This window comes from Chionomys nivalis, chromosome 13 (genome assembly GCF_950005125.1).
Source record: "Chionomys nivalis chromosome 13, mChiNiv1.1, whole genome shotgun sequence".
Classification (NCBI taxonomy): Eukaryota; Metazoa; Chordata; class Mammalia; order Rodentia; family Cricetidae; genus Chionomys; species Chionomys nivalis.
The window spans coordinates 48,026,285-48,050,170 of record NC_080098.1 but is presented as its reverse complement, the minus strand read 5'-3'; the positions used below and the strand labels follow the sequence as shown (position 1 = coordinate 48,050,170).

Below are 23,886 nucleotides of genomic sequence, written 5' to 3'. Positions count from 1 at the left end.
AACTTGGGACATGAAGACAGGAAGGACAGGAGATAAAGGCCAGCCTCAGCTACATAGCAAGTTTGAAGTCAGCCTGGGCTACCAGAAATGCATTGAAAAGAAAAGTGAGGAGAGAAGAAATGAAAGACAGGAGAAAAGGAAAAGAAGGGTGGGAGGAGCTGGCACACTTTATGAAATGGTGAGAAGCCCACGAACCAACTACACCGAGTCTAGGAATGATTCAAGGGCATGCACGGATTAAATGGCAGGATGAGAACAGTAAAGAAAACCAAACACAGACCTACAATTCAGAGACTGGTTACTATGGTAGACAGGAAGTTTCCAAGTGAGGAAAAATTTAGAACATACCCCTCCAGGGGTAAAAGCTCAAATAACCCTTTGTACAAAGCTCAGACTATTGTGACCTGGAAAAGCTGCTGGGTCTTACAACTCCCTGTGCATACCAAGCAGTTTCTAAGACTCTCGGAAGGATGAGGTGCAGAAAGCAGTGGGAGAAGGTTCCGCAGGCTGTGGTGGTAAGCAGCACGGGAGAAGAGGTCTAGCCCACCTCCAACCCCAACCTCCTCTCAGTGAATTCAGCCCATCAAACTCCATATTCGTCCTTTTCAGATTAACTTCATTTTGTCTCTTACAGCTTCTCAGGTTTTGCGGTTTCTTCACATCTGTCTTCAAATATAGCCAATCCCTTTCTACCTTTAAAAGCATTTTTAAAAATCTCTCTTGCCCTTCCTGTCATCTTCATCTTTCTTCTTTGAAGCCACCAGGTGTCCCTGGGATGGGTCCCGTCATTGTATCTCACCTCAGCCCCTCCTGAACTCGGCAATTATCTGTGCTCACAAAACTCCCTTCTCCACCAACCCCAACAAATTTCTTCTCAGAAAATTCTAACATTCCTCTTCCCATGGACCTGTTACACCCATTCCCTTGCTCTGACAATGTTCCTCAAAGATACAGGTTCAAGGTCGAATAGTTTCCTGTCCATCTTCCTTCAGCCACGTCTTAGCATGACTAAAGAGTTCACTAAACTAAGCTTTCCCAAGCAAGAGTCCACCACACCACCTGAAATCACAGCCACCCCTTGATGTAGGTACCACATGCTCACTTTCCGGATCAGGCCCTGAGGGTTGTTTTTCAGTTTGGGGTTTTTGTTTAGTTTTCTTTTTGTTTGTTTGTTTGTTTAGTTGGTTGGCTTTTGGTTTTTCGGGACAGGCTTTCTCTGTTTGACCTTATTTGTACTGGCACTAGCTCTGTAGACCAGGCTGGCCTCAAACTCACAGAGATCCACCTGCCTCTGCCTCCTGAGTGCTGGGATTAAAGGCGTGTGCCACCACATCAAGAGAGGCCCCAAAAGTTTGGATTGATTGTACAAATCAACATTGCCTTTAGGTCTAGAATGAAATCACCACAAGCCAATTCTTACAACTGCAATCACTAAGCAAGTGAGGTCACAGGCAGATCTCAACATGACACACACCAGTCCATTCCACAGCCTGACTCTGAAGTTTTGCCTGCTTTCATTCCTTCCGTTTGCCACTCCAAATCCCTTGTGTTAGAAAAGCCGAGTCCCCAAGGACGGCAACCTCTGCTACAAGCGGAAGGTTCCAGGGCTGGAGAGACAGCTCGGCAGCAACGAACGCACTGCCCTTGCAGAGGACTGAGGTAGGCTCCAGCAAGCACATCAGTAGCTCATGACTACCTGTAAGTACAGATCCATGGGCATCAGACGCCTCTGGCCTCCACAGGCACCTGTACTCACATATGCTTTAAAAAAAAAAAAAAAAAAAAAAGAAAGTCTCATGAAACCAAAGATGGGGACAGTCAAGCCCAGGATGACACAAGTAGCATTTTTTAGAGTCTTACAGAGAGGTGGATTCCTGCACCCCAGGGTGGGAGTTAGGGGCTCAGAAGCAAGTCTACACAGAAGGGAACTCTAACCAATCAGAATGCTCTGACCTCTCACCTCTCTTAAACACCAGTAACACATCAGTGTCAGTTAAGAAACAGGCAGAGTGTCAAGGGTCGTCATGAAACTCTTGGCTATCTTAGCAACTTTGTCCTACAAGGGATGGAACAGTTGTCAAAGTCACCTGACTGGCCTATTGGTGCTTACAAGCAAGAGGGCTGTAGTTTATCTCTGGCAGATACCCACATTCCTTACAAGTAGATTACAGCACGGACTCCTGTGGTTTGAACAACACACACTTAAAGCATTCTATGATAAAGAGAGACTGAATGGTGAATGGAGAGGCAACACTTTGAGATCATTGCCAAGGTCAAAACTTGTGAGCAGGAAGGGTTGTCTGGGTGGGCCTCTGTTGAGGTTAGAGAAAGAGAAGTATTTTCTTACTTAACAACTGTTCATGGGTGAAGATTACCCAATCAGGAGCCTGAAGATTTAAGATGAGTCAAAGTCCTCACATCCTCACAGAAATGACTTAAGAAGTATGCGAAGATTCTAATAAAGCCACTGTAAGATGAAATAAAGCTAAGCACGATTGCAAACTGATATAATTGCATATTCATGTTCCAATCTTTTAACCAGAAAACTCTGTGGAGGCTGGGGATATAGCTCAGTGGGATAGCACTGTCTAGTGTGTGCCCTGAGTTTAATCCTCAGCATGAGGGAAAATAGAAAAAGAATGAGAAGAGAAACGGGAGATGGATGGAAGAAAGGAAGGGAGGGAGGGAGGGAGGGAGGGAGGGAGGGAGGGAGGGAGGGAGGGAGGGAGGGAGAGGGAGGAAGGGAGGGCAGAAGAAATAAAGAAGGAAGAGAGGAAAGAAGGGTAGATAGGAAGGGAAAAAAGAAAAGAGGGGAGAGGGAAAAGGAAAGTCCCCCCAAAGCACGGCCCTAATTCTATTTCCACCAGTATGGTAAATACGATGCTCATCAGGAGAACAAAACTAAGAAGCCAAGGCCATAGTTAAAAGGTGTCAGTGTCGGCTTCACCCAAATCTCAGAAGAGTGAGAAGGGCACAGCAGTGATAGAGCTCCGACACTCAACCCTGTCAACATCTGCCCCGAGCTGACTGTGCTTACCACAACCGATGAACTGTCTTGACACATTGTTACAATTAGATGGCACTTACAGGGATCACTGTTTGAGACCAGCCTCCTGCATTGGGTCCAAAAATAATAATATTTTTAAAAAATTGCAAAACATAAAAAAACAAAGTTGCTCATACAAGGTCTCTACCACCGAGTTTCCCCACCAAGCCGCACGCCAGTTTTAAGAGGCACCATAGTGAAATTCTCTCTACCTACCTTACACACACACACACACACACACACACAATAATCGAATACTAATTCATTAGCTATTTTCCTAGTATTCTATCATCTATAGTTTCCATCTTAAGTGGGTCCCAAGGGCCCATGTGTTAAAGATCTGGTCCATAGCCTTGAGCATTATGGGAAGACGATTGAGCCTTTAAAGGTGGAACCCAATGAAAGAAGTAGTTAGACCCCTGAAGAGGAAGTGGAGATCCCAGAGTCTTCCTGCCTCTCTTGGCTCCCCGGCCGCCATGAGGCAGAAACTCCTCGGCCAAATGCATAGTGGGACGTATTGTGAGACCACAGCCCCAGAGGAACATGACCAGGGAACCTGAACCCTCTGAAGGAGAGACCCAGAGCAAACATTTCTGTTTTATGAGCTGAGAATCTCAGATAACCCGACAAGCAATGCCAAGCAGACAAACATTATCTCATGGGGCCTGCCTTCCAGGGAAGTGGATAAAGTAATCTGCAAGTGTTATTGGTTTGGTTTATGTGTGACTAAAGAGCTCTGCCCGAAAAATCGAAATCCTTGTCAGAAATCGAAAGAATTCATATTTGATTTTATGGAATGAGAGGTTGCCTCATTCTACGATTGAGAATAAAACCAAAAATAAGTAGATAAGTAGTAAGGTATGTAGACAGACACATAATAAATAACAGACATAACAGATTATAGATAGATGATAAAAATATAGACAGACAGTTGATAGACAGATAACAGATAGACGATAGATAGATAGATAGATAGATAGATAGATAGATAGATAGATAGATAGATAGATAGATAGATAGATAGATAGAATAGACAGATAGTAGAAAAAAGAATAGACAAACAGACAGCTTTAAGGAAACAAAACACCAAACAATTTTTTTTTTATTTTGGTTTTTCGAGACAGGGTTTCTCTGTGTAACATTCCTAGCTGTCCTGGAACTTGTTCTGTAGACCAGGCTGGCCTCAAGTTCACAGAGATCCACCTGCGTCTGCCGCCCAATTGCTGGGATTAAAAAAAAGCGTGCGCCACCACACCGAAGAACTTTCAAAATAAGAGAAAAAAAAAGAAAGGCAGTTAAGCTCATTAAGTGTTAGACCATGAACCTTTTGCATTAGTGACTAAACTTCATACTGATTCCTGATTGTGCTTAAGGATTCCAGGACCCCAAATTATAATTACCTGTCATCTTACTCTCCTCTGTTTATGACAGTGTTTCAGATTGTCCTTGGTTTTGATGACTGTGACAGCTTTCCTCATCTATGTGTTAGGTTTGTTACAAAGACTCTAGACTCCAACCTCTGTGTTAGCGTCAATACACTGCATACTGTCTGGCATGTTATTATATGTATACTATACACCACTCTATGTACTAAGCTTATTACATGCACACTGCACATTACCCTATCTGCTGTCTATTGCATGCCCACTACACATCACCCGTGTGTTAAGTTTAACACACAAACACTGCATACCACAGGCTCACTCTGCTCAGCTCTCAAGAGTCCAGAGCTGGAGGTGCACACTGAACCGTGATGAAATGTTGCACGGTCTCTGTCCCTTTCTCAAGACAAAGCTTGCTCAACTTTTTCATTCTGAGAGAATGCTAGACTTACAGAGAACTGGCCAGTCAGTTCCCGCCAGTCCTTTATCCACCTCCCTTAAAACTAACAGCTCGTGCGATCATTTTCAAAACCCAGGAATTAACACTGCTTAGTGTTCTTAGGTTTTAGTCTGCACTTACAGACATAAGTACAAAGCCGGGCGGTGGTGGCGCACGCCTTTAATCCCAGCACTTGGGAGGCAGAGGCAGGCGGATCCCTGTGAGTTCGAGACCAGCCTGGTCTACAAGAGCTAGTTCCAGGACAGGCTCCAAAACCACAGAGAAACCCTGTCTCGAAAAACAAAAACAACAAAAAAAAACCAAACAAACAAACAAACAAAAAAAACAACAGACATAAGTACATAAGTACGGTATACAGTGGGATGCTTCAATAGTACACAATATGTAACAACTCAATTTGAGTAATTAGCATATCCGCCTCAAACATTTATCATTCCTTCAAAGTTTTAATGCTCTTAAAAATATCAAAACCTCCTCCCATTTTGAAATATACAATATATTATTGTTTGAGCCTGAAAGCTTTGAAAAATCTCTGTAGAAACCCTCAATTAGTTGGGATGTGATGGTGCACACCCGTAATCCCAGCACTTAGGAAGGGAGATGGAGGATCTGTGGCTAGAAACAGCCCCAGCTGTGTAAGAGTCTGAGTTAACCTGTCTCGAAAAACAAACAAAAAAACAAACAAACAAAATAAAAAACAGACATAAGTACATAAGTACGGTATACAGTGGGATGCTTCAATAGTACACAATATGTAACAACTCAATTTGAGTAATTAGCATATCCGCCTCAAACATTTATCAATCCTTCAAAGTTTTAATGCTCTTAAAAATATCAAAAACCTCCTCCCATTTTGAAATATACAATATATTATTGTTTGAGCCTGAAAGCTTTGAAAAATCTCTGTAGAAACCCTCAATTAGTTGGGATGTGATGGTGCACACCCGTAATCCCAGCACTTAGGAAGGGAGATGGAGGATCTGTGGCTAGAAACAGCCCCAGCTGTGTAAGAGTCTGAGTTAACCTGAGCACCATGAGATGCTTTCTCAAGAAAATAAAGCAATATCCAAAACCTCAAACCTAGTACCTGCCTGATGGGTTTCTGCAAGGACGGTCGGAGCAGTAAAGTACCACCCGTGCATGTGTTCAGGGTGACCTGCTGTGGACTCCATCACTCGTCACTGCCTAGGTGAACACTCACTGAGGCCATGACTACCTTGCTCCTCCCCGTAGGGTCATTTGTTCAGCTCTGTTCGCATACTATGCTAGGCAGAGCTGAAATAGCAGAGGCTATAAATTAACTAATGTTCTCTGAATGTCCTAGACACTCTGTAAAATCCATAGTGTTCTATGTGAGTTTCTTCTGCGGTCCTGACCACACTAGCTCCCTCCGCTTAGTTATCTAGGCAATCACTTGTCTAGGCACTCACAGTTCCTGGTGTGAACTCACACTTCTGGTGTGAACTCACATTTCCTGGTGTGAACTCCCACTTCCTGGCGTGAACTCCCACTTTCTGATGTGAGCTCATGCTTCCTGGTGTGAACTCCTACATTCTGGTGTAAAGTCACACTTCCTGGTGTGAACTCACACTTCTGGTATGAACTCACATTTCCTGGTGTGAACTCCCACTTCCTGGTGTGAACGTCTACTTCCTGGTGTGAAGTCCACCTCCTGGTGTGAACTCACAGAATGTGTACTTTCTACTTTAAGTTACACTGTGGAATGTCCATTATCTCTAAGAATGTCTGTGTTGTAAACTTCTTTACCATATTCCCCCAGGATTTATTTCTTTTATTTCTCAGTTGTTCACTTTATTTCCAGATTCTCCATTGTCTACTGGCTCCTTCGACCATTTGACAGACCACTTTCATGTATGAATTTATTTTATTGGGGGACAGGGACAGATGCTTTTGGGTGCTCCTATACTTTCTGGAACTACAAACAACTTCAGATTCATGTTACATATTTCACAGTTAAGCCTGAGAAGCATTTCTCCAAGGACTCCAGTTCCTTGTGATGGAGAATGACATTAGGGACCAGGATCTAGGCTTAAGTAGCACCCACTGCTGGAAGAGTTGAATTCTTATAGACCACTCAGCTGACAGACCAAGGAAATATGTGTGTGCTAACCTTTGAATCTTCAAATAGTTATATTTTCTTCTTTGTAACTTTCTGTATTTATATTAAGCTAAGCATGGGTTTATAGTGATGAATTGGTCGTTTCCATCCACAGTTGATCCAGTACAAAAAAGTATTCTTGGAGCCAGTGAGATATCTCCATGGGTAAGGCACTTGCCACCACCCTGACAACCTCATTTTCAATCCTCAGGACCCACCTGATAGAAGAGAAGAACCATCTCCCACATATTGTGTACACAGGCCTTCGTTCTGGGCAGGGACAACAATTTAAAGACTCACCTGAGGATGACAAGTGACGTGTAGGAACATGTGAACATGTAAGAAATGCTGCTTAACTGAGCCAGTTCTAAGAAATCCCCTGAGTATCTGGCATAAGTAAACCCAAAGTCTATCGGAAGGTTTGCCCTGTAAGCCTGGATCTCAAAACCTCCCCATAGACGAACTCAAAAAGAGCATAAGGATGCAGCCCAAAATCACCCTGGGAGTGAAGGTGCCAGCCACGAAGAGTGACGCCCACTGAAGTCCATTTAGACGTGGTGTGGGTGTGCAGAGTAATGTTGCCTGGGCTGGGAGAAAGGAAAGGCAGAGGCGGGGTATGCTTGAACCAGGAGAACAATGAGGTTGGGCTTCTTTTCAGAGGGGATGGAATGTTCTAAAATTTGTCTGTGACAATGGCTAGGCATCCTTATGAGTATATTAAAACATATAAAATAGGTGAATTATGAGCAAAGCACAGAAAGTATATCAATAGAGGAATTAGTAAGACTAAAAAGACTCTGTGGATCTTTTAATAGTTACATTATAATGTTGGTCATTTTTAGTTTTTATAAATACCGCAATGATGATAGAAGTTTCTCGGGAGCATAAGAGAATTCCTTTAAAGTTAGCAGAACAAAGAAGCTGCCTTCCATGTCCAAGGTCCTCTTCAGGAAATGAGCTTCATTGACACCAGACCCTGCCCTATTGATGATACCCCACCCTGCCCCACTGATACCCCACCCTGACACACTGACACTCCACCCTGCCCACTGATACCCCACCCTGCCCCAGTGATACCCCACCCTGCCACTGATACCCCACCCTGACACACTGATACCCCCACCCTGCCCTGTTGACTAAACAGCATGCTGAGGTCTTCCTGGTAACTGTTCCACGATCACATGGCTTTGTACCCTTCTTAGTCAAACCATCTCACTTAGTTCACTTCCTTTGACTTAGCAGTCTTTAGCAAGCCTGATTTTCTTAGAGTCATTTTCCTTCTCATGTCTCCAATGTTTTTAGAAGCTACCATGTGGAACCAAACCGAGACACACATTACTTTAGACTAATAGGTGTTTGAAGGTTCCCAAGTACACAGGAAGTAGCTTTACAACTCTGATAAAGCCATGAGTAGTTCATTTCTAAATTACTTTATAACCCACTGCTTTCCTTCAAATTGTCTCTGTAACTTCCGCTAGCTAAGACACACCATCATAATTCCTTATTCGTTACCATGAGTCAGGGCCCCGCCTTGTATCTTGATGAAATGACTGTTTTTCATTTACAACCTCATTATCTTATAAACTAAGACAACAAAACTGGAGTCAAATAAAGCCATCTCTAAAGACACTCTAAATGCTTAAGTGGAAAGATGAAAAATATGGCAAATTAAGTTTTTTGTAAAGTGGAAAATTGACCATAAACCTGAGAATATGGACTAAGGATGTATCTTGGTTGGTAGTGCTGGCTTACCATGCACAAGGCTCAGCATCTGAACCCCAGCATCAAATAAGACAAGCATGGTGTTGCAAGCCTGTAATATTGGACCTGGAGAGGTGGAAACAGGGAGATTGGAAGTTCAAGGCTATCTTTGCATACATATCAAGTTTGAGGCTAGCTTAGGAAACAGGAGTCTCTGTCCAAAAAAAAAAAAAAAAAGGAGGGGGGAAAAAGGAAAAAGGGGAGGAGGAGGAAAAGAAGGAGAAGAAGAAGAGGAAGAGGAAGAAGAAGAAGAAGAAGAAGAAGAAGAAGAAGAAGAAGAAGAAGAAGAAGAAGAAGAAGAAGAAGAAGAAGAAGAAGAAGAAGAAGAAGAAGAAGGACAGGCTGCAAAATGTTTATAAGGCGGTAAGTTTGGCTTTTGTAAAATCCACCTCGTGCCCCACACATTAAAAAAAAATAAGAAAACAATTAATTTAATATTCCCTACACAGTCTACCCATATGAGTTCTCTTCCCTTTTGGTAAATAACCTATTGGTGAATTGACACTATTGTCGGGAGACAAGGCCAGTCAGTGTTCCTTTCACACGAAGGAGAGGATGAAAAGCTCACTCTTGACAGACAGGGGTGAAAAACTGTTCTCTGCATGAACTCTTCTCCAGAGTAGCATGGACGTTGCTAGGATATTCCACCTTTCCTCTAACTGGGAGATTCTAGAATCACAAAGGCCAACATACACCAACATGCACCTCTTCCCTTTGGGAGAAAGAATGAAGCTGTAAAAAGTACAGTTCTGACCTTCAGCCACGTCCCCTGAAAAGTAGAAATGAAAATGAAGGTAGGTCCTCAGTTTGTGGTGACCCTAACTCTCAAAAAGTCCTTCCCTAGCACCTAACGTCAACCCTTCCTTGATTCCATTGACAGTACTGAAATCACACAGCTTAGGGGCTGAGAGAGTCTAGTTTGCATGGCTTCTCAGCTTTAGGCTAAAATCAAGCGTAGCACGAGTTCTTATCCGTGTGGTATCTGGTGTGTCCTCTATCTAACAACAATACAGCCACTGGGTTTTTTTTTTTGTTTTTTTTTTTTTTGGAAAAAGCAAGGAGAAAGATTAGTAGACTTCATTATCTACCTCACGCATGCACCTGATTCTAGAACACCTCTGAGAATGCACCTTACCAAATAATAGTAAAGAGCGTCACCTCCAGTGGGTGTGGGTTATCAGGGCTTCCAGGTCAAATGCCATGGTCGGCAAGTTAGCTAAAGATGGAGTCGTTTTCTCCCGATGCACGGGGATACTGGATCCATATATGTCTCACTTCCCTCATCTGGGGGGGCAGTGAAAACAAGACTTTCCTCTCATAGCTCCACCTGAAGGGGTTATCCGGACTCTCTGTATCCCCAGGTCAGGTGATCAGAGACCATGCCCGGCCCTCTCACCCCAAACAGCAGCAGGTCAGTGTATGCAAAAGGTCGTGGTTGTTCCTAAAAGGATAGAGAAGGAACAGAAAGGGCACAGAGGAGGCCAGATATCTTCAAGGCTCTGCAGGCTGATATGAATCGGTTCTTAAGAAATAAGGGGAAGCGGGGAAGCTGCACAAAGCAGGAGAGGGAGAGAAGAAACTGAAGAACCGTAGGTTGTTCTGTGGGCAGAAAGCAGACAAAAATTCTGGGTGCATGTAGACACAGATTATGTCTGAAACATAGGGAGGGGGAACAGCCATCTGGGAAACGGACCAGTAGAGAGACTGGCCTGCCCTCTCCATCCTTCTGTCTGCCTATGTGTTTGATACCAAGTATATATGCTACCTAGTCTAAAAATTAATATTTTGTTTGTTTGTTCATTTGTTTTGTCTTGAGACAGTGTCTCACTCTGCACCAAGGCTGGTCTAGAACTCACAACATATCCCAGACTGGCATCAAACTCAGAGTGGTCTCCAGCCTCGGACTCTAGAATGCCTGAATAATACTCATGAGTAACCATGGCTGACAGAAAGGTTAATTCTCAAAACTCACCCACAACAATTGAAAGAAAAGGTTAACGATAAAACATCTAATATACAAGAAAGATACTTACTAGAACCTATTGTCACTGGCTTCAATAAACAAAACAAAAGAGTAAAAACTAAGAACTGTGAGGAGACAAAAATGTCTTAGGAACAAAGAGGTTTTGACTGGGACAGGTGACTTCACTGCACAACCTTTGGATCTGGTGAGTTCCTTCCTCTTTGCAGCCCCTGTCTCTGGATACCTTGGCTGAGTCATACCTGTGAGTCACCTGCCACAGGTTGAAGCTGCAGAATGATCAGAAAGGACCAAGCAGAGGAGGAGAAACCCGGGAGAGCACTTTTAACCTTAACCCCTGGTGCAATGAGAGTTTAGAACAAGCTGAAACCAAATGCATCCCATCACTTGCTCCCTTGCTCTTTTCCACACTTGACCGGCTCCTGAGCACAGAGTTCTGTGTTGTGTAGGTAAACTAAACCTAAAGACGGAAGGCGGTGGTAACATACAGAAGAGGGTGTCCCCATCCGCTCAGCCCAGAAATCGGAATTCAGTATTTTAACCTGTGTTAAGGCTAGTATAGACTTTCCAACCCCCTACCTAAGGCAGATAGGGTCACAAACACACAAGAGAAGATTACCCGCTGGAAACTTAAGCAATGCTACAAACAGAGCTCGGGTATTACAAGGAAGTTGGTCAATGATTCACCAAGCCCACATTTTTTTTTTTTTTTTTTTTTTTTTACAGAACTGAAAGCACATTAGAAACAGGTTAATGAAGAGTTCAGTCAGCTGGGGGTCATCGCAGTTCAGCCCGGGGGATGGTAGCCTTGTGTTCCTGGCAAAATTTCTAGAAATTGCCTTTGGACTGAAGGAAGTTTTTCCTGTATCTATCTACTCGGGGGCCCAACTTGTTTAAATAGAAAATCTCTTTTCTGAACAACACACACTGAGTTTGTACAAATTTGCTGCTACCAAAGCTGTTTGCAGATTGTATCTCTTCAAGTATAATCTGTCCCTCCAATTTCTCTTACCAAGTTCAAGGACCATGATACGGAATATTTGAATGATTTTCTTTTATGGGTGATTTGACTGTAGACACAAAAAGAAAAGCCTTAGACACTGTCTGTATACACAAATCGGAGACAACTGATCCAGAAACAATATAGAAACTAACAGCCATATCCAGATATGGGACTTCAACTCCAGACGATGAGAACAGGAATAGAGTATGTTATAATTAGGCATAATTAGATTATCAGTAATTGAAGCAGAAACTAAAAATGGATCTAATCAGCATGAAATTGGGGCTCTAAATAATACAGAGGCCTAACTCCCTTGGCGAGAAAAAAAAAGACCTGCTCCCCAAACTTATCTCAACTTATTCATTCCAGGCCAAGAATGTAAATAAAATTCCATCACAATCCAACAAGCATATATTTAACTCCTACATTGTGTAAGCACACAAAGGTGCCACTGATGTCAATAAAAAATGACTGGAGGCCTTTGTCGAGAATCAGCTTCTGCTCTTACACCCAGATTATTATAAACCAGAGCAGAGTCACTGGTGTGAGGAGCCACGCACACAAAAATCAACCTCAAAATGGACCCATGGGTTGGTTTGTTTTGTTTTTAAAGGAGAGCCTGCAGCAAGCAATGCTACCTATGTCCCCCGGGGAGGGGAGAATAGCTCCATAGATAAAGTACTTGTCTAGCACGCGTGAAGTTTGATTCCCTGTGTTCCTAGCAACCCGGTCATAGTGGTGAACCCCTAATAATCTTAGTAATCTGGGGGTAGAGGCAAGAGGATCAGTGGGTTAAGGTCACCATCAGGACACAGTGAGTTTGAAGTCACCCCATGCTACGTGAGAGTTCTCAAAGAAAAAACAAATAGACCTTCCCATCAAGGTAGTCTAAGCTACTTGGCAAGGGGGTCCCCCCTTGTAAGGTAAAGTAATTTTGAGTTTTCTATTTGGTTGTATATACACACACACACACCAGCGATCAGAGGATAACTTTATTTAGGCAGTCTGGCTTTGTGTCAAACACTTTCACCTGCTGAGCCATCTCACTAGCCCTGAAAAATAACTTTGACATGAAGTATCTGTTTCGTTCCTTGCTTCTGCTTCCCTTCGCCTTTCTGCCTGTAAAGCCACCTCCTCTGTCCAATTCAGATTCCTAAACCACTAAGAAAAGACAATCGGGTCTTTAAAGCCAGTTTGCTGACATTCTGTTTTGGAATGGTGATCACTACCCACAAAGAATGTGACTCTTTTTGAAGTCTCCATGCCTGTGCTGAAACTGCTGCTTGTCTAGAATATTCTGCTTTGTCCCACCTAGCCCCGAACTCCCCCACAAATTCCTCTTTTCTCAGTCCTTCTCCAGTGGCATTCCTTCTAGCGCTGGGGGCCGCCCAGAGCATCTGAGATCTCAAGGCCTAAAGCATGGAGTGCTTGCGTACTGAACACTTCAACAGACACGCCAAGATGGCAGCTGAGCAAGCATCTACAAGTCCTCCTGGAAGGCAATGACCACGTTAATCCCTGCACTTCGCACAAAGCAAGGTGTACTTCAAGTACTCAATGCATAACTTTTAAAAGAAGTCTTTTGGTGTTGGGCGGGGCAGAAAACACAGAACAATAAACGCATGCCTACTGATGCCTTCCTTAAGGTGGCACAATAATAAGGAAAGGGGGTATCTGCAGAATCAAAAGAGTGGGGGTTAGAGGTGTGGCTTGGGGGTACAGCATTTAACTAGCATTCACAAGGCCCTAGGTTCAACCCCAAACCGGAAACAAAATATTGACTTTATTTTATAAGTTGAAGCTTTCAAGGGAAATGATGCTTGGTGTTTATTGTGATTACTTTATGTAAATTACAAGAGTGTCAGCTGCAACAATATCACCCATTTGTTGTGAATGCTAATAAAATGTAAACCAAGGACAAGATTATAATTTTTGTTGTTGCTATTTGGGTTTGGAGCTTTTTGTTTTTTTGTTTGTTTTTGTTTGAGAAGGGGTAAGGGTGTTTCTCTATACAGACTTGTCTTGGAATTCACTATGTAGACCAGACTGGCCTCGAACTCACAGAGATCCACTGTCTCTGCCCCACACGTACTGGGATTAAAAGTGTGTGCCACCACGCCCAGCATAATTTTCTTTTAACACAAATATACCTTAGTTATAAATGTAACAATTAATACAGGATGACATCCTCTCTTTTATTCCTTTATGTAATCAAGAGACTATATTCTCATTCATACTTAGCCTATTTTTAAACTCTAAGATGCTGGGTCCAGCCGAACAGTCCTCAAGTATCTGTATAAATTTTTAAGTATAAAAATCATGACAGTCACAAAAAGAAGGAAAAAAAAAAAAAAAAACAAGCGGTCTCCCAGGCCCTGGCAGAGAGGGAACCATGGAGACCAAGGCAGACAAGAAGGCACAGGACAGGCATAAAGCGCCAGGGGAGGAAGTGTGTGTGTGCAGAAACTAGAAGCTCTGAAGACATTGGAGGGACAGGGAATGAACCATCCACTGAGAAGATGGCTCAGTGTGGCTGGGACACAGTGTGGTAATGTCACAAAGTCTTCAGCCACAGCACAGGTTCAAACCCTGCCTCTTTCCCTTCCTACCTCGAAAACTACAGACAAACCCTACAAGTCCTTGGGATGTGTTCTTTCATCTGAAATTTGGGGAATGCCTCTGAAGTATGTGGGGGAGGTGTATATATGTGTGCATATGGAGGTGTGCATATGGAGGCCAAGAGTCAACCTGCGTATTGTTCCTTAGAAGCTGTCCAGCTTATTGAGACTGGGTCTCTCGCTAAGACCTGAGACTTGTCAATTGGGTTAGGCCGGCTGGCCAGTGAGCCCCAAAGATCTGCCTCTCTCTGCCCCCCTAACACTGAGATTACAAGTGTGCCCAGCTTTTGACAAGAGTTCTTGGGATCTATCTCATGTCCTGATGCTTGCATAGCAAGTCCTTTACCAAGCGAGCTGTCTGTCTCTTCAGCCCCTGCCTTTTGATTATTTATTTAGTCTTGCATACTTTGGTTGAGATCTTATATCTATAACAATTGGCTAGACACCCACAGTACAAGCCTTCAATATGTAGAGTTGATAAGGTCATTAAGCCAGATAGGTAAGTTGAGGCCAAGATGTAAAGACCACCTATTGTCCACAACAAGGAAAGTTAAAGTCCCAGGGTCCCTGCTTCAAATGCTGGGAAATGCATGGTCACACTTCAGGCCACCACATTGTGGCATAAACCAATATTCCGTATGAGGGACATCCTGGAGACCCAAGGTGCATACTGTTCATCTTTCTGCTCCACGTGTACAGGGTCCTTTCTAAAAGGAGAGGGTTGGAGTGAGAGATACCCCCAACCGGCAGCCTTGTCCTCTTCAACAGCATGGAGTATAAAGTTTGCACCTACGTGGCCCTAACACACCCACATGGTGTTCTCTAGTTGTCTCCAAAAACCGCCTTCTCCCCCCACCCATAGCCATCTCTTCAGAAGCACAGAGGAAATTTCTAGACACAGCCACGTGCTGCTCTAGGAAAGACTGAAACCTCAGAGGTAGGTCACTGGGCTCATTGAATTCTGGGGCTTCGGGGAGACACCTGCACTTCCCTAGACCGACCCATTAGCCTAACCTCAGACTCAGCAGGCAGGTTCCCCTTCTCAGTCTTCACCAGTGTGCTGCTCCTGACTTCCTCCTTGGTGACTCACCTCCCCACCGGCCTCCGCTGCTAACCTCACTTGGCTCCTGTTTAACCACTAAAATTGTAAAGTCAATGTCAAGAAAAAAGGGTCAGTGCTTTCCCCAAACCCTACTGCTGCCTGGGATCATTTTTCTTCCACCAAGCCGCAAAACCCCTTCTCCTTCCAGACTTCTCCCCATGCTAGCATTCAATGAGCTAATAATGCATGCAGGAAGGCTGGCACTGCAGGACACATCCTCCTTGGGTCTTTCTTCCCACTGCCAAAAACCTTCCGGAAGTCCTGAGATCTTACCAACCTCGTTATCTTCTCCATCTCAAGAGCAGTTTCAACCCTGAGGGCAGTCCATCAGCTCCCTGGTACCTGGGGCTTGCACAGGTGACCGGCTTTTACCCTGACCTCCATGTTCACACCCTGCCTGGCACCGTAACCCAGAAACCTTCCACTCAAGAAGCCCAGCCCCCAGCTGGAGCTTGCTCTGCACCTGATCTTGGAGTCCCTCACCTTTACAGCACCCTTCTCTCTGTTAACACTTTTACCCACTTGCCAGCATCCTTCAGCACCCCTGCTTAACTTTGCAACAGCCTTCTCTGAAAACTTCATCTGCTCCACACTGCTCCAGCAAGGAGCTCTTGACAGAGATGCAAATGTGAGATTCACGCTCTGAAAGTTGGATGGCCAGAGGGATGGGCTCAGGCAGTAAAGCACATCCCTTACAATCATTAGGACCTGGATTTGATTCCCAGCAGCCATGTAAACATTCTTGGTACGGTAGCACATTTATTAAGTACAGCCCTGATGACGCAGAGACGGGAGGATCCCTAGACTCACTAGTCAGCCAGCCTAGCCCAATCGGTGACCTCTAGGCCAATGAAAGGCCCTGTCTCAAGGAGGTAGATGGAACCCTGAGGATGACACTGGAGGCTGTGCTCTGGTCCCCACACACAGACATGTATGTTCCGGTGCGTGGGGGCGTGCGCACACACACACACACACACACACACACACAGTAAACAACTGAAAACTTAATCTCCAGTGAGTTGATTTTATGTAGTAGTCCACTAAACTGAACTCTCTCTCCAATCCCCCTGTTATGATTCGGAAGTGTCATGTTCCCACAGGCTCTTAGGAGTGAATGCTTGGTCCCCAGCAGGGGGCACTGGTTTGAAATCTTGGGAAGGTAAGGTTTTACTAGAGAAAATGGGATACTGAACGGGAGGCCCTGAAGTTGACAGTCTGATGTCACTTTTTGTTCTCTCTCTGCTTTCCCAAGCCCCGTGAATGTGAAGAAGCAACCACCATGAGTTCTGTTTCCACTGGTCTCTCCCATCACCTGCTTCCCCCACCATTACACTCAGGACCTAATGCTTCCACGGGTCTCTCCATCACCTCCTCCCCCACCATGACACTCGGCACCCAATGCTTCCACAGGCCTCTCCCATCACCTTGCTTTTCCCATCATGACAGACCAAAACATGTCTTTCCTCTCACAAGTTGCTTCTTTTCAAGTATTTAGTATTCAGTCACCGAGATGAGAAAAGTAAATAATACACCCCCTTAATAAGCGCTCTAAACCAGTGGGACTCAACCTTTCGGTCACCATCTCTTTGTGGGTAGAACAACCCCTTCATAGGGGTCGCATATCAGATATTCTACCTATCAGATAATTACATTATGATTCATAACAGTAGCAAAATTACCGTTACGAAGTAGCAAGGAAATAATTTTATGGTTGGGCGTCACCACAACATGAGGAATTGTGCAAAAGGGTTGCAGCATTAGGAAAGCTGAGAACCACTGCTCTAGACCTTTGCCCATCCTCAAAGCCCTGCTGCACCCTGCATCCTTGCCTCCTTCAACAACGACCTCCTGTATCATTGCAATATGACCATCCTTTTACACTTTAACCCTTCGATGTCTCCCCTTGGACTCACTCTATAAACCAGATGGACTTGCACGTCCCAGAAACCCTCCTGCCTTAGCCTCCAACTGTTAAAGTTACAGATGTGAGCCAGCATGCCTGGCTTAGATGGGTCACTGCTAACAAGTGCTAAGGAGATGGCCTCTGAAAACACATCCTGCCTTACCCAAAATGAACGTTTAGGGTCAGCATCACTTCACTCTTGTTTGAATCAGCTCTTCCCATGACTCTGGAAAACCTCGGAAGCCAACAGAAACTTGACTCTTGTGGTCTGTGGTCTAATAGATTAATCTCTTGTAACCCGGTCGTTTATGACATCCAACAATGACAAGAATACGAATGGGGAAGAGGTTTGACTTTGCAAAACTGACTGAAGCCAAAGAAGAAGCAAGAAGGAGGGAAGGAAGAGGGATGGAGAGGAGGGGATGGGGGGGAGGCTCTCTTGACTGATGCTCTGTGTCCTAATGGGTGCTCACGCCCTTCCTGAGCTGAGGGGAGCTGTAGCAAACCCAGGTCACAGTCTGGAGACTGTACAGATAATGGCGGTGTTAGAATAAGGTCCCTTCTTCCCAAAAGGCCAACCTCTTGTCCCCTTTAAAAGCAAGGTTCCAAGCCAGGCATGGTGCCACACACCTTTAATCCCAGCACTCAGGAAACAGAGGCAGGCAGATCTCTGTGAGTTCAGGGGCAACCTGGACTACAAAGCAAGTTCCAGGACAGCCAGAACTACACAGAGAAACCCTATCTCAAAATAAACAAACAAACAAACAAGCATCTTGGGCTGGGATCACCTAATTGGCAGAGGGTGTGCCCTAGTGTTTTCAAGGCCCTGAGTTTAATCCCTAAGGCCAAAAATCACAAAACAAAACTAGTGTTCTTTGCGTAGAACTTTACTAATTAACAACAGTGGTATCTACTGCTATAAACAACAGACCCTTACTGCACATCAAAAATCCCCCAGGAAGTAGGACAAAATCCGAAACCATGAAAAAACTTGGGTTTGAAATCAAGTCTGCAAACCCAACAAAGCCACAATAGGAGGTGGACTTTCACCCAGGGTCTTGTGTGTATACAGTAATTGAACAGGAGTCAAATAAGCCCTGCACTTCTCTTTCTGCTTCCTGAGGTGCCAGCTACAAACTTTGTAGTATGCACCACCTGTTTACTTGTGTGGGCCTCGCCTCTGCCGCTGCACAAACCCTTTGACAGTGTGGACCTTGACTTCGTGTCACCACACAGCCAAGTACCTGGTACTAACAGGATTAAAATAAATATTTAATGTATTTAACAACGGCTGTGGAATGTGAGCAGAGCTTTTAACGTAGGGCAAGATTTAGATAAGAACAGAACCTGTGTTTTCCATGCATAGCCAAGGACTTCAGCCAGGTGACCAAAAGCTCAAGGAAACCTGAGGTCACAGATCTCAGCGTCACACCCTTCTGCTGTGTCACCATTAGCCTAGTGCCAGATCTCCAAGGCTGGCCTTCATACACGCACTTTCAAAAAGAAATTAAGATCTATTTTTGTGCATGTGAGTGCTTTGTCTGCATGTATGTATGTATAGCACATGCATGCCCGGTGCTCTCGGAGGTCAGAAGAAGTCAGGTTCCCCTGGAACTGGAGTTACAGATGGTTGCAGGCCACTGTATGGGTGCTGGAACCAAGCCTAGGTCCCCTGCTAGAGTGACAGATGCTTTTAACCACTGAGCCACCTCTCCAGCCCCATGAGTTCTCTTTTCAACGGGATCACAGACCTATGTTAAACTCCTAAACCCTGGGTACTTTAACATCAGAATCATTTCCTGGATTCTTATTCTAGTCTGTCTCTTTTTCAGTAGATGATAAATTGAGAGAAAGGGGGAGACGGAAAGGGAAAGAAGGAAGAAAGGTAGGTGGGTGGACAAGGCATAATTATGGCCTAAGGCTGAACTGGCCCTTGATAAAAAACACACAAAGCGTGGGGACACACCAACCGAATGATAATGTCAGAACTCCAGTTTCCAGGAGGCTGAGTCAGCCTTGCCTTGTAATCGTGGAAGCTGCAGTTCAGTTTAGAGTTAATCATGTCGCACTCCAGCCAAAACTCTCTGCAGAGAACATGAGCCCTCAGTCTCCATTCCTTATTCCCTGAACATGGACAGGGGAATTTCTTGCCCAATTTATCCTGAGTAACTGAAGGTTAATGTCTAGATAATTCCATGTCCACATAGACAAGTCTCACTTAAAAATGCAGGTTTAGTCTTTTGGGATATATATAATGTATGATATATATATATATATATATATATATATATATATATATATATACACACACACACACACACATATATATATATACCATATACTGACTCCTGTAGAATTTAAAATAGATATACCACAAATATTATATATATATGTATATATACACATAATTTATGTTATGCACATGCTGAGGTCAGAGGACATCTTGTGGAAGTAGGTTTTCTCATCTCACCACATGGGTCCCTAGAACTGAACTCAAGTCAACAGACTAGCCTCCAGTGCCTTTTAACCCACTGAGCCATCTCTCTGGACCTCACAGTACAGTTTCAGCAAACCTATCCACGCTGCGGAAGCTCTGAGTCATTCCCATTTCCCATACTTCATTTGAATTGCAGTGCTCTATCTGTCTGTCATTAAGAGTTTACATTTAACAGCTTCAGGAGTCCCTATTTAAAAAAGAAAGAAAGGAAGCTGTATGAAAGGCTAAAAACGCCTATCATAGACGTAACTGGGCACAAGCTTTAGGATCTATTGCCCCAAGAGCAGGTAAATAGGATCATCGGATGAGCAGCAACAGTTCCTCCCATAAGCCAGGACACAGAGGAGAGCTTTGCAGACGAGATACTTTTAAGTCTTACTCTCTTTGGATTTATGTATGTGTGTGTCTGATATGTATGTGTGTGTGTGTGTACTTGTGTGTGTGCAAATTCATGCATGGATCCCCGGGGCTGGAATTACAGTGGGAGTGAGCTGCCTGATATGGGTGAAGGAAACCAAATTCAGGTTCTCTGAAAGGGCGGCAAGCACTCTCAACTGCTCGGCCACCTCTCCAACCTCAATGATAAACTTCTTGAGGCAGGAAAGCCAGGATTGAAGACAATCAAAGGAATGTGATTGATTAGAAAGTATGAACGGGATATGAAATCTTAAGACACTGGGGAAAGGCTTCAAAGACAAACCCGCGGCCACAGCTTGGTCCTGAATTATATTAGTTATGGCGTGGGATTTTTTCCCCCAGGCTGAAAACAAGTGATTTGAGGTGTCACATGAGGGGCACTTCTTCCACCAAGTTGCTCAGACTGACCCTGCTGGGCAGGCTGACCCAAGATCTCAGAGATGCCAAGTTTTCCTTATGACTTCCCATTCATCCCATGATGATCTGAGTTCATTTGTGGTTTGAACTAAAATCATTCATATCTGTAATGTTCTTCCCTTCCTTTTCATAAATTCAAACCAGGGTTACTTCGGGGGCTGGATAGGTGGCTCGGAGGTTAACAGCAAAGGATGCTCTCGCAGAGGACCCCGGTTAGTAACCAACACCCACATCCACAGCTCACAGTGGCTTTTAACTCCGGCCCCAGGAGATCCAAGACCTCTTGACCTCAGTGGACACCTGCTCTCGTGTACACATATCCACCAGGGACCTGCGTGTGCACATATGTGTAGATGCACACACATACATTTTAAATTAATAAAATAAATCTCTTCTAAAAACCAGAGTAACTTTTACCAAAACTCTGTAGAGCTTGGGGATGCAGAGGATGCAGCCAAAAGCTTAATAACACACTAGGACCTGCCCTCTCAATTTGCCTTAGTACTTCACCAGTCCATTTATTTCTATACAAAAGGGGGAAATAAATAGAAATTATTTTCTATTATTGTAAATAGATTATTGTAAAATAGGAAATGCAACTACAATTGATTCTGGAAGGAACTAGAGCGGTCAATGCAAAATGAACTCATCCTATGGAAATTTCACAACAATTAAATTTAGTTTCCAAGTGAAAGATTTGTTTTTTTGTGCCTGCCTGCCTGCTTGCCCTGCCTTGCCTTGCCTGCCTGCCTGCCTGCCTGCCTGCCTGCCTGCCTGCCTGCCTGCCTGCCTGCCTGCCTGCCTGGATCCCTTAGGCTCCCTTACTACAAAGTAAAGAGTAATTGACCTAACATCTGAGGCTTCTACCAAGTTCCTGATTCTCAGAGTTTTGCAGCTGAAGAGAAGGCAGCAGGCAGAACCTGAGGATAAGGGTGGCTCTTTAGTAATGAAAAGGCCAGGTTCAACTTCACCATTGCCCAGGGACTGCAAATGGAGGGGCAGCAGGTACAGGTAGCTCTAGTGTGAAAACAAAGAAAGGAAACAGATCTAACGAAATGGAATTTTTTTTTCTTTTTGCATTTTTGGGCCAGGGTTTTACTATGTAGCCCAGGCTGACTTGGTGCTCTACACGAGGCCTAGACTGGTCTCCAACTTGAAGCTGCTAAGTCTCAAAGCCTGATACAAATGACTGAGGTTCCACTTAACAAAAGCAATATTCCTGCCCCATGTATGGAAATACAAGCATGCACCACAATATCCAGCAAAAGGGGGAAAAATAAACTGGGAAATTTTAGCAGAAATAAAATAGTAGGGAAAGCAGGAGTCTTATTCCAAAAACCATGCCTGAGTCCATTTATATCAATAGGCATTTTACACAAGCCTGAGGCGCCAAAAGGAAGTAAGCAGGACTACACCTCAGGAAGATTTTTTTTCCCCTGGTACTGGGGCAGCATCCAGACCCTCCCGGACACCACAAGCTCTACCACTGAGCTGCAGCCCCGGCTGTCTTTGCAAGATTTCTTACCAGGTTACTGTTGCCAATTTTAACTGTAATGTAGCAGACAATTCCTGAACAGTTCAAAATCTTTCCCCACAGCCCCCTCCTCCCAAGAGCCCACCATACTCATCGGCTTCTCACAGCAGGGATGAATGAAGACTGAGTAACAAAGACCCTCTTGGTCTGAGAGGCATCTCAGCAAGAGACAAGAGGATCGCCCCAAGTTCTAGCGCAGCGTGGGCAAAATATAGAGTTGGCTGCCAGTCTGAACTACAGAGTGTCAAGGAAGTCTGGGCTATAGAGCCAGGTGCTGTCTCAACATACAAGTCACCACCATACATATGCTATACTAGATACCTACAAACCTGGTTAGTAGGGTTTTTTACTTTTTGTCGTTGTTTGGTTTTGTTTTGGGGTTGGGGCGTCTCACTCGGTCACCTAGAAAGTAGACAGCAACGTGCAGCAATTTTCCTGCCCCAGGCTCTGGTGAACATGGATTAGAGGCGTGAGCCACCACGCCCAACTCGATCAGACTTAATTCTTAACATAGGATCGCCTAAATTTAAAATCACGAAGATCTAAGTACACTGGTGGGAAAGTGCTGGATTCATGAATCACACCGCTGAAGTTTCGATCACAGACCAAAACTTAACTTCAGTCCAACTTGCCTGTTTAGGTGAAAGGATAGCTTTCACACATAAAAAGCGACCAACTCGAAAAGAAGCCCTCGCACCTGTGGGCTGGGCTGAGAGGAACCCGGGAGCATTCCTCTCCCCAGCCCGAGGATTGGGGTCGTGGGTGGGACGCTGTTACCTGGTCTAGCGGGATGCCAAGGAGCTGACTGAGCGGGTGCAGGCAGGTGGAGCCCGTGGTGCGGTTGGAGAGGCTGGCGGGCGTTTGCGCAGCCATCCTGCATCTTCGGGTGCGCTATCTGCCGGGCGCTGTACTCTGGCCACACCAAGAGCTCGAGAGGACCGCGCGGGAACCCGGCGCCAACTCCAGGGCGCGGACCTGGCGCTGCGGGCCCCCACGCCTGGGAGGGCTGGGCCCCCCGCGTTCTGCTTCCCGCTCCGCGCCGCCCGCCGCCCATTGGCCCGCAGCCGGGGACGCCCCGGAGGAGGAGCCGGGCAGAGCAGGGCGCGGATCCCCCGGAGCCCAGCCTTGGGCGGTTGGGAGACGCCCAGCCGACTCCCCAGCTAGTCGGACTGCGCCCCCGCCCTGGGTTACTCCAAAGTCGCCTCACCCTCCTACCAGGCAGCGGAGGTGTCCTGCGCTCTCTTTTCATGCCCCGCTCCTGCTGCCGTTCCGGAAGCCAGAAAAGAGATCTTCGAGCTAGCCAACACCCACATTCTGCTCACTTCTTAAGATTCATTTATTTGCTATTTATAGGCAGGATCTCCTCTAGCTTTAGCTAGCCCTGAACTCCCAGATACTGGAATTACAGGTGCGCACCAACTATAAAATGCCACCTCAGATTCCTTTTCTTCTTTCCCCCCCGCCCCCTCCCTCCTTCCCTTTCTCTCTCTCCTCTCTCTCTCTCTCTCTCTCTCTCTCTCTCTCTCTCTCTCTCTCTCTCTCTCTCTCTCTCTCTCTCTCTCTGTCGTCATTATTTGTTTTCTCTGTTTGTTTGTTTTTGTTTTGAACTCCTAGTCTTCATCTCCCCAGAAAGGGATAACAGGTTT

At 45.0% G+C, this 23,886-nt stretch overlaps 1 protein-coding gene across 1 annotated transcript in view; it reads right to left on the bottom strand.

The window, feature by feature from the left end:
- Positions 1–23,220, bottom strand: part of Mboat1 (membrane bound O-acyltransferase domain containing 1) — a 105,936-nt gene extending 82,716 nt beyond the window's left edge. Inside the window, exon 1 of the mRNA XM_057787627.1 lies at positions 23,018–23,220. Within this exon, the coding sequence (XP_057643610.1) occupies positions 23,018–23,113 (96 nt within the window). The 5' untranslated portion in view covers positions 23,114–23,220. The remainder of the gene's footprint in view (positions 1–23,017) is intronic.
- Between the last annotated feature and the right edge of the window lie 666 nt (positions 23,221–23,886).